Raw genomic sequence first — 11719 nt, forward strand, 5'->3', positions numbered from 1 at the left:
ACCGACAAAAACCTTTAGAATAAAATTATTTCATTACATAACAGGTTCATTATCTTGTTTTATCTTAGGGCTCTGATTTCATTAGAGAACTTTGATCGCGGATTAATACTTGCAACATTTTTAATAGCCTTACATAAGTACACAATTAATGCAATGATGATACCAATATGGTATATTTACAGACTAATTACAGTTTCATTGAGATTTAATTGGTTATTAGTTATTGATTTGGCGTAAAGCTATATTAATTTAAGCTTTTTTACTTACTAATCACTCAGTAACCAGTGACTGGTTACTTTTGGTCAAAAGTAACCAAAATAGAGTTCGTGCAATGTTTCCCCTTTTCTTTTTCTTTTTATTCCTCAACAGTAGATTTTTTGGAGTTCTTTGTATGTATCTCTAAAGCCCTCTAGAGACATCTACTGGCCAGAAAAGAAAACTCTTCTATCTGAAAAGGTTACAGGAAACACACTAATGAGCTTCCTTCTTAATTTAAACATTTAACATATCACAGTTAGTGTGATATGTTAAATGTAGTTGGAGGAGTGCCGCTTTTATGCGTTAGATTAAAACATAGAGAGCCTGCTTTTATTCTAAATTTTAAAAACAACATTAAATTAAGATAATCCTAATCTTAATTTGAGGTGTAAATGTTGCTGGTATTGGGGCACCAAAGTGAAAGTACTCATAAATTAAATCATAGATTAGTGTTTGCTTGGTCTTCATTGTCCAAAACAGAAAGAGAGTATATTATCATACTATAGCAATACATAATAACTTACAAGGCCGTGAAAAGGTTCCTCTAGTTTTTTTTAGCTTTTGTCACACGTCCGTGTTTCCTATCATCAAACTAATTTTAGTATCTGTCAAAAAAACTAACTGAGTAAATAATAAAACAGTGTTCCAAGGATGATTTTAACCCAATCCCTCAGTGAAAATAGAATTGCCCCTCCTCATGAATTAACTGGGATTTACAGCATTTGTTTAATTTCACAAGCCAAACTCAGGTGTGATTTCTGACAGTCCCGTGGTTTCAATAAATTCACTAAAATAGAGTCTGTCTGACAACGTGAAGAACGGCAAAAGATTTTAAAAAGCAACACATCATGCCCCGACTTCAGTAATTCAATAATAGATTGAAGACATTACATAAATAAATCAGAAAAGTTACAAAGCTATCTTTAAGGCTTTTGGACTCCAACAAACCACTATTAGAGCCACTATCCACAAATGGACAAATATGAAATGATGATGAAGCTTCCAAAGAGAGTCCAGCCTACTAGAATTACTCCAGAAGTGCACTGACTACTCATCTAAAAGTTCACAAAAAAACAAAGAACAACATCTACAGTAATGCAGACATCTCTTTCCTCACCCAAGGTCAGTGTCTACAGGAGAGTTTCATGTCAGACAGAAAAATAAAAAAAAGGTCCACACTGCTTTTGCCAAATAACGTGCTAACGATCCCCAAGTGATGAGCCTCCTGTACCAACCAATCAAACTAACCTGGGGTTCTGAAAGCATGGACTGCTAAAGCCATTCCTCAACCAGAGACAACACTCAAAGAGTCTTCATGTGAGCTAAAGAAAAAAAAATGACAGGAATGAAGTCTCTGAGGTCCAAAGTCCTTAAAATATACATTTCACTTAGAAGTCGATGTCCCAGCTAATGCAAGAAGTGTGCAGAGACACATCTAAACTCGTTGACGTTTTTATAGTCATTGGTGATTTGAAGAGCAATGCCATCTACAATTGTTTGTCCACTGTCTTTTAATAAAGTCCAAAGTTACCTCAGGCATCTACCAGGACAATTAAATAACACCATGTAATATTTCAATCAACCGAGACACTGAATTATGGGGTTGTCATGTTTGAGAGGCAAGGAGGACCCAAATGCAGAACGTGATGAAGAGGTGATTTTCAATTAATAGTAATGGCAATTACAAAAATGTTTGCAGCACCGGACGAGAGTAACACAGGCACAGAGAAACAAGGTGGCAGGAGGCAATAACTCGCAGAGAAGAGCACAGAAATTAATGTGGAAAGGATGATGGAGAAAACAGCAAATGAAAGGAGAAATCTAGGCATCTTATATACAGGGAAGAGCGAGGAGAGAAGGCATGAAGAGCAGGTGTATATAATTAGGTCATTAGTATGGGCAATAGCTAGGAACAGTGAAGGCTGTGGCAACTGAGGGAGAAAGAAAGCAGAGCTAGACTGGCAGGAACACAGCTAATAAAGCTAACAGAATCCAATAACTAACCAACAAAAATAAAAAATAAATATCATATGATAATAAACCAAAGAAGGCACGATCCAGGAACTCAAAGAACCAGGCCAAAACACAAACACCTGGAGATCGTGACAGAGTTTTTAGAAGCAGGAAGCCATAATCTTCAAGATCACAAGAATAAACACTGGAAATAAATCACTCTATGTGTGACTTTTTATCTTCCCCTCATCCAAGCTCAGGTTGCAGGGGTAAAAGGCTCAGTAGGGAAGCCCAGACATCCCTCCAGGACAGGCTGGATATATGGCACCTCCAGCGAGTTCTGGGTCAACCCTGCAGTGTCCTTCCAGTTATACGTGTCCAGAAAAACCTCCAAAGGGAAGCCCCCAGGAGGGATTCTGATGAGATTGTGTGCCATTAATCTAATGGAAAATTTAAATAAACCAACAATTTACTGATGTTTCACTTTATTGAGATGTACCTCTATTACAATGTGTCCTTCACTTGTCCGTCCAACTTAACTGCCAATTTTCAGATGTTGCTGATCATGTATGCCTATATTTAAACATATTATTTAAAATACATATTTATCTGAATTATTGTTTATGGTTCCTTATTAATGGAACGATTTTATCCAAGCTCATTGACCCATTCAGACTTATACCAGAGTGGTTTAATGTAATCAGACTAAGAACTACAGCTCATCAGTATGCTGCAGGGGAGCAGAGGTCTGGCAGTACTGTTCAAGGACTCTCGAGCACTTACTCACACTCAGGGATATTAAATTAGTATCGACTGTGTGCTGCTTCACTCAGTATTTATAAGAAATTTGTTTCAGGAATCTATTCTTTAAAACACTGCATTTATTGGGCAAGCTGGTGTAGTTCATTCTGATTCCAGCTTGCTTTGGAGAGAACTCATTATCTCTAAACACGGGTACAAAACGTGGAACTGCAACGCCCAGAATGCCACAGGAGCCCAACCGTACTGTGTTTCTGCCACCGTGCGGCCGTGGGCAGGAAGTGCAAGGAAAAGTGCTCATTCATTCGTACGGTCACTACCATGCAGGCAGCTCAGTCAGGACCATCTGCAGCAGCAACAGCAGACATGTAGGGAAATGACACAGAGCATCTCCAAAGTGATCAAAAAAAATGGACTGAAGAATAATGTGCCTCGGCTGTCATCGTAACCACCGCCACCATGTTCCCGGGAGTTTTCTATGCATTGCTGGCGGGTTTCCTCGGAGCCGTGGCGTCGTCGTCGGCCAAACTGTCCCTGGGAGCCGACTATCTGAAGGGAGTCTGTGAAACCGGACTCCGGACGTGGGGCGAGCAGCGGAAATTCAGACATGCGGACGAAACCACAGCATGTGACCGGGTGAGTCCGGGCTCTATTCACTATTAGTAACACAGCCAGGATGTCTGGGAATGGACCGGTTCTGTTATTGAGGGGGGGAATCTGGAGAGCGTCTCCTCTCATCCATGAGGTCCTCATCGTCAGCACCATGGACAGCGTCACGCGACGGACACCCTGCGGCATCCGCTCGGGTGCCGCGTCCGCGTGCTGAAGGACGATGCGGCTCGCGCGGGATCGCGTTGTTCCGTGAGCGCGTCTTGTGTTGCTGGTGATGGTGGCGGGTGATTCAGAGGGAGTCGGGTTTCTGCTGTGACCTTCCATCTGCCTCCATGCGTCATCCTGGTGATGTAAAAAAAAAAAAAAAAAACATCTGCAGACAGGTGTTTGGTGCGCTTATGCCAGTTACACTCTGCTGATCAGAGTTAGTGCGAAGGCAGGGGGTTAGAGGGTAAATTAAAGGACCCTAATTAAAATGCAGCACATGGTTTTTATGCGTCACATCAGGATTGAGGTATTTCAGGCATACCAATTAGGGAACGGTGCAATCCTGTGGGATATCCTGCTTTAACAAGGTCAAATTCCCGGTCCTGTATGGCAAGCCAAGCTATCATATCATAGCACGGTGGGAACGTCACTTCAATCACGTTTTCAGACGAGATAAGTAGTATTAAATGGACATAAAGACATTTTAATGATTTCTAGACACCACTAACTTTGTTTATGTTGTGTAGATATAATTTAATTCTAGCTTGTAAGGACGTTTTTTTATATAGTAATCTAGATTGAATGTAGAAACCCGGTTTCTACATGCACCGTTTAAAAAGACACAGCCCATGGTGAGGCATGATTTTCTCATCGTGGCTCTTGGCTGTGGAACAGGCTTCCTGACCTAAGGGCACCTAAAACCATTAATGTTTTTAAACGCAAACGGCTGCTCTTCTGGGTTTAGCATCCAGCTGATCTTTAGTAATGAAAATTGACTACCTGTTAATTTATTTTTTGAGTCAATCTGGTCTTTATTGTTATTGTATTTTAGTCTGGCTTTGCGTTGATTTAAAATAAATTATTTTAATTATAGTTATTCCTCTTATTTAATTGCTGTGAATAAAGAATTTGCATACTAGTTATTCTAATTAAATGACAATTTTAGTCCACTTCTTGATTATTTACTTACTTTTTATTATTACTGTTATTGTTATTGATTTTATCCTCTGTCAAGCACTTTGTGTTGCCATCATTATGTCTGAGAAGCGTTTTATAAATAAAGACTAATGGATTGATTGACAAAACCTTTTTTGCCTTACTATCTGAAATTAAATCTTGCTTAGAGGTCTTTTGTTGCAGGTTTGTTAGAATTACCATAACTATTTCTATTAGCTAAAGTCTAGAATGACAGATTTCTGTTGCTAGCTTAGATCCCTGTGGTATTTGGTAGCCTTGCTACACATTATGTCTGCTTGGCTTTTAACTCAGTTTGAGAAGTTGGTTTTTATTTATATATATAATTATTAATATTATTTGTATCTTTTTTATTAGTTTTATATTTCTGTATTTTATTTGTTTTTATTGGTGTACAGCACTTTGGTCAACAGTGTTGTTTTTAAAGTGCTTTATAAATAAAGTTGTATTGTACTGTATTGTATTGTATTGTATTGTATTGTATTGTATTTCCTTGTAGGCTGTATGACTTGGGTCAAAGTAGCTTACCTAGCATAGCCTGCTTGCACAGCTTAGTTTTGCTTAGCTTATTTCGTTATGTCCATGGTCTTTGTCAATTGATTAAAACTTCCATGTGCAAAACAAAACCTAAAGAATGTTAACTTGGAATAGGATAAATAAATTAGCACTATAAAGTTAATGCACAAGCAGAGATTCCATTCCATTATTTTTCTTGGTTACATATTATTTTATTTTATCATAATACTTTTTTTCAGTCAAGTATTTTTTTTAAGCCTGTTACTTTAAAAATAGTTTCTTACCCTGTTGTCTTTTTTAAGTATACTCCATGGGTTCTTTGTCCAGCTTGTTTAGCTGTGATCACCTGGATCGTGTTAGTCTTTGTCTATTTTTAGGATTATTGGTTCATAGATAAGGAAGTCAAGTTGATTTTAGCTATTCAGCACCTTTCACAGATAACAATTGCAAATGGGTTCATAAAGAAGACCATAAAACATGATTATAAAGGGGAAATTTAATTGAATTTCAAAACTAATTAAATGACAGATAATTAAAAACAAACATGCAGTAATATTTTAGAAGCTCCAGCTTCCCTATGACAGGATTAAGTGGGTCTAAAAAAACACTAAATGATGAATAAATTATTCTTATTTCCTGGTTTATTTCCTCTTAGGTTTTTCCCTTGAAAACATGACATCCATTATGTGTTTCCCTTAGACTAGTTTGCTTTCATAGAATTTGCTTGCCACACATTTTACCTTCAGTTTACTCTGAACAGTCAGTGTCTTTAGTAATGTAATGTAATGTAATGTAATAGTAATATCATATTTATTGTCATTGAAACATACATTACAACGAAAAATGTTCTCTGCTTTTTTTAGCGCATCACCCTTGGGGAGCAGTGGGGCGCCCGGGGAGCAATCTGGCTCCCCGGGCGCCACACACACACACACACACACACACACACACACACACACACACACACACACACACACACACACACACACACACACACACACACACACACACACACACACACACACACACACACATATATATAGAACCATGTATGGAATAACCTTTTGCAATAATACTGTTAGAAAATGTTTAAATTTCCTTTGTATTCTAGCTCCACATCCCTCTGAGGCTGCTTTGTGGCGGTCTCCTTTTCACCTGCAACGCTGTGATGTGGACCTTCCTCGCCAAAGCACTCAGGTACTCCTCTTCCTCCACCCGAACCACTGTGACCACCACTGCCTCCAACTTCGTATCTTCCGTAAGTAGAAACATGCACAGTTTTCTCCTTTTCATCCCATTAGTTTAACCACTTTTTACTGTTGGGGATAAAATAGATTTAAAGGAATAATTTCTCTCTATATAAGCCACCGTATTATTGGAAGTAGGCCAGACTATATTATAAATTAGCTCTCTATTTATTACTTGCTGGTTGTTTATTAATTTTGTTTTCAGTTTAAATCTTGTGAAAAAAATGTGTTTGTTTTTCCCCCCCTCCCATTCTAGGCTTTCCTGGGCCAGCTGATCTTTGGGGAACCCCAGATAACACTGTGGTGGGTCGGGATCTCTTTGACCTTTTCAGGTCTGTTGGTACTGCAGAGGATTTCACCACAGGACAGGCATCAGACTGCAGTCACGACAAAGGACGATTAGCACGTTCTCTCCACTAGCTGGCTGTGCTGTGTTCAGGCTGACACCTGCTCTGCTTTTAACAAAAGCCAAAGACAAATAAAATCCGAAAGCAACGGTTTTATTCAACCAATTTGCTCTTTAACTGCAGCCCAGGTGCATAATTCAAAAAGCTGCAATCCTTCAGTGAAAGAACAAGAGGTCTTCCAGTCATGGCATTTAAAATAAACCAATCCCCTTTGTCTAATGTTTTAAGATATGTTTGCCGTTAAAGGATCCACTTATATAGCACAGCTACACTCTGGCTTGTGGAGATAAACACATGCCATAAAACTGATGCCTGGTTCCAGCTTCTTGCAAGCTCTTAAATCATTCTGTGAACAGGTTCACAATGAGAGAGAGAGAGGATTATTTTAGCTTTACATCTTTTGCTGTATAATCAGACAACTATAGCACAAAAATCACGAGGTAAAAAAGGATGGGACAGAAATATAAAGACAAAAACAAATAATGGAATGTCTTTGAAAAAAAAAGATTTGAAATACTCCACAGTTGGGTTGGGTGTCAGAGGTTGATATCATTCTCATGTTTGTGGAATAAACAGTAAGATATTGTCAGTAGCTAACACAACGCTGCAGTCCATTTACTTTCCAGAACTAAAACTTCAGACAAAATCAACAGGAAGAGCCTTTAAAATTAAAAATCAAAGTTGAAAATTTGGTGGCTTCTCACATTGTACTGCCTCAAAATCCAATACAGTTGCCACATATTCAGAGGGCATATGTCATCATTTCATTTACAACTTTTATTTTTCAGCTGTCGCCACATCAGTAGTTCATCATGGCAATTTGTATGTTCATGTCTTAAATTGTAAAATGTTTTTAAAAATGACCACATAGCAGCTGAAAACCTAGCAGAAAGTTGATAAAGAGTGATGGCATTATGCTTTTAATGCCAAACTCTGTCATTAGTGCAAAACACAGCGGCCGTCCAAGAAGAAAATAATGTTAGCAAAGTCTCCGGCTCAAATTTGAGTTCATAAAGGGATTCATCCAGGCAGGAGGAAGTCAGAAGAAATGTTTTATGATAGCTTGAAGACCTGACGGACCGGCTTTGGAAGGGAAGACATGCATTCTTGTTTTGAAAACAAACGTGGCTACCAAGGCTTTTTTGTCATCCAACAGTATTTTCAAGATTATGTTATATTTCTGTTTCATGCTTTATTATTTTATGGTGTTATGGCCCTAATTATGATATATTTACTTTCAAAAACTGTAAATGGAATTCCAAAAGTTTCTATCTCCAATCAGTCACGCACAGTACTGTACGACCTCTCTTGGTTAACATGTTACTACAGTGTTCGAGCAACAGGAATACACACCTCATAGTTACCTTATTATGATGTAATTAAAAATTAGACTTAAAAAAATTACAGTCCTTTTAATTTCTGCTAGTCACTGAAAGCTATTTAAATTGATTCATGCAAATAAAACATTTGGCTGTTTAATCACCTCTCCTGTGACATTTAATATGGCCACAGAAATGTCAGTGATATCACTGTTTTCATTAGTCAAAAATAAGTGCATTTTTGTTGAATTTGGACCTATATTTTTGGAGGTAAAGGCCACTGGTTTTGTAAAAAAAAAAAAAAAGAAAGAAAAAAAGAAGAAAAAAAACTGTGAGGTCATACTTTGGCTTATGGACTGATGTTTTTGACGTGTGATGCTCAGCATCAGTGAGCATCGGTGATTTAAAAATCAAAGGTCTTATGCAGCAGTCGCTTTATAAACATATAAATATTTTTTAAATTAAGTGTGGGTCACAAAGTATACCTTCCGAAAACACTGCAGTATTTACTATAAATTATTCTTAAAATAAGGCCTTAATTTAAGAAACACAAACAAAGCTAACAAGCACTGTGCTGCTTTTATAAATTGTGAGAGCTCAGTGCTATAATATCTTAAAGGCAATCAATTAAAACTGTACAATGTGAGACGAAAGAAATACTTGCTTGTACAATTTAGTGCTAGAGCAGAAAAAAATGACATGCGTCAAACAGCGATCTTGGTCCAAAACGGAATGAAAAATAAGAGCTAATTTTAGTGAGTGAAAAATTTGGGACACACGTTTTGTTTGACTTCTAACATATCAGTGTTGTTCTAGGTAATTGTGGTCAGTAGCAAAACGTGCACAAGATTTATTTCCTGCTTCATAAGCGTAGCAGTTTGTTTTCTACATCGAAAATAGGAATGGCCAGTGTCTCCGCTGTTCTCTGCGCAACTCTACCTACAACCAAACATTGCTTAGCCACAGCACACAGAGCAGATCATATGACCCAAAAACAAAGGAGGCTGCAGCAACCAACACAGTCTCTCTATTACAGTAGAAGAAGTGAGAAACATTTAGATTGTCTGGGAAACAGCAGTTTTTTGAGTCTAACAAAAAAATATGACCGCTGTAATGCCGTTTTGCAATTCGCACACATCATTGTACCATGATTTAAAAAAAATCATGGTATATGGCCGCACAATATGCGGCCATATACCTTTCTTGCTAATGCTGTATGTGTGGCTGATATGAATTTAGACGTAATACCAACAACAGGAAACAGGAGTTCATTTTATTTAATGACTATACCAGTTACTTAAAAAAGCCTTGATCGGTACGTCACCATTTACTTATTAAACCTAAAGGTTATGGCCGTCTTTTTTATACAGCATGTCCAGGAATGAGGTAACCCATTTAATAAGCATACATGTTATAGGAAGGTAAATGCTAAATCTTATATACCATCAACGTTACTGGCAGTGATCATTATCTCACAGCTGAGCAACCCCTTAATGCCTATACTTGTCCTTTAGCTACTGTGACGCTCACTGCATTCATTGTACGGCACTGTTTAAGGAAGGCCCGCCCCTGGCTAACAAAGTGCACTCTTATTCTTAGAAACTGATAACTGTTCTAATGTAGCGCTGCGAGGCTTTCTCTCTGTGTTTACATTTTGCCATTTCTTTGTTGTTCTTACTTGAATCTCAGTTTCTGCACATGACTGTGAAACGTACTGTGTGTTGATTCTAAGGCAGCTGCTGCACGTCAGCCACATGACGTTTGTGCACGTTTTTCTCCCCCCCCGAAATGCTGAATAAATCACACCAAAGCATCCTCGAGCATCAATCAGCATCAGAGCGACATACCTGTGAATTATTTAAACTCAACGGGGGTCCGGCGTCAGCTTCTTTAATCACCTGTTTGCTAATTTATATTATGAACAACGCTCTTTAGCATATAAATTCTGTTTTTTTTTTGTTTTGTTTTTTTTACTTAGTAGAATTGAGTATTTCCTTTGACATCTTAAGGTTATAAAACTTGACAACTGCAGGATTACTGTAATTCCAATAACAGTGGTGATGTCCATCTGGCCTGCATGTCTCCGCTGCCTGTGGTTGACGTTGGAGATCACACTGTGATTGGTTTCTGACAAGAAATTATAAAAATGTGTAACAATTAGATATGTTTCAGTCATGTATGCACAGATTTGATCGAATATGTTTCATAAAGCAGCTTTTGACAGGGTTTTAGGTTCACACTAAGTCGCTGTTGTTTGAAAGTATATAACATTAGTACATAACGATAGCTATAGTACTTGTATGTAAAATCCCACAGAGAGGATGCACAAATATAGGTATCCTTCCACTGGTTGCTGTGCAGGTTTTATACCCAGAAAAGCATTAATCCCTGTTAATGTGACGGGGCGGCAAGGTGATCATAATGTTAGGCTCTTTTGTTTGAGGCAAGCCAAGACATCCAACGGTTTTTCATCTCGTTTTTTTGTCTCCGTGTGTATGTTGCTATACTTACGGAGGCTTTTTATTGTAGTTGCTATATTACCGGTATGGGACGAGCATTAGGGTGCTTTAAAAAGTATTTACCCCCAGATTTCTTCTGTTGTTCAGTTTGCGTTCATACACATTTTTCTATCGCACAAAGATAACCTGAGTAAATGTAGTTTTAACATGATGTTTTTCTTTCTGAAGAAAAAACGTAACCTAGCCCATTGAGAAAACACCATTGCTCTCAAAACTGAATAATTGATTATTCCACCTTTGGCAGGACAAGCAGCCATCAAGCGCTTTCCATGACTGGAAAGGAGTCTTTCATGTCGGCTGTTGAGGCACACTCTGCTTTGCAGAATTGTTTTTGATCAGCCAGTGTTTCAGATGGAGAAACGACATCTCAGTCAGATTTTAGAATTAGCTGACATTAACTTTCAGGACTTTCTGATAGAGAGCAGAATTCAATGTTTCTTCTCCCAATCAGTTGGGAGAAGTTGCCCATTTCCTGAAGCAACAAAGTCTTGGACATGATCAAGATGTTTCTTTGGTAAATTTGGGATAAGTCTTTGTGTTCTTTGTAGCAGGAGTGTTGCCCTTTAAACTCTCCAATAGATGTCTTTTTGTTCCTCTTTGGTTCTGAATTTCTTTAGATTAGGTCATGATTGGTTACTTTTTGAAATCTTTAGGACTACTTCATGCTATCAGACAGGCTCTGTTTAAGCAAATTCATGATTCCACAAGTCTGGTATGTATGGCTAGGGAAATCAAAGAAAAAATAGATTGACCACAGTTATGTCATGTTTTAACAATTACTTTATCACTTTTGGCAAGGTTGGTAATGAATCAAATAATTGTAAAATAGCACTTTTTTGTTTACTCTGGCAATCTTTGTCTGATATAAAAAGTAATTCCCCTGAAACATTTAAGTTTGACAAAGTTAAAATCCAAAACATAAAATATGTCATGAGGCAAAAATCATG

The 11719-nt window shown here is 37.9% G+C and overlaps 1 protein-coding gene across 1 annotated transcript; it reads left to right on the top strand.

Annotated features, from left to right (window-relative positions):
- Positions 1-3253: 3253 nt before the first annotated feature.
- On the top strand, positions 3254-10509 carry LOC105931655 (transmembrane protein 42). Its single transcript, XM_012870416.3, has 3 exons — positions 3254-3606; positions 6392-6538; positions 6784-10509. The coding sequence occupies exons 1-3, from the start codon at positions 3430-3432 to the stop codon at positions 6928-6930; spliced, it is 471 nt and encodes a 156-aa protein (XP_012725870.1). The 5' UTR covers positions 3254-3429; the 3' UTR covers positions 6931-10509.
- The last annotated feature ends 1210 nt before the right edge of the window (positions 10510-11719 follow it).

This window comes from Fundulus heteroclitus, chromosome 13, assembly GCF_011125445.2.
Source record: "Fundulus heteroclitus isolate FHET01 chromosome 13, MU-UCD_Fhet_4.1, whole genome shotgun sequence".
NCBI lineage: Eukaryota > Metazoa > Chordata > Actinopteri > Cyprinodontiformes > Fundulidae > Fundulus > Fundulus heteroclitus.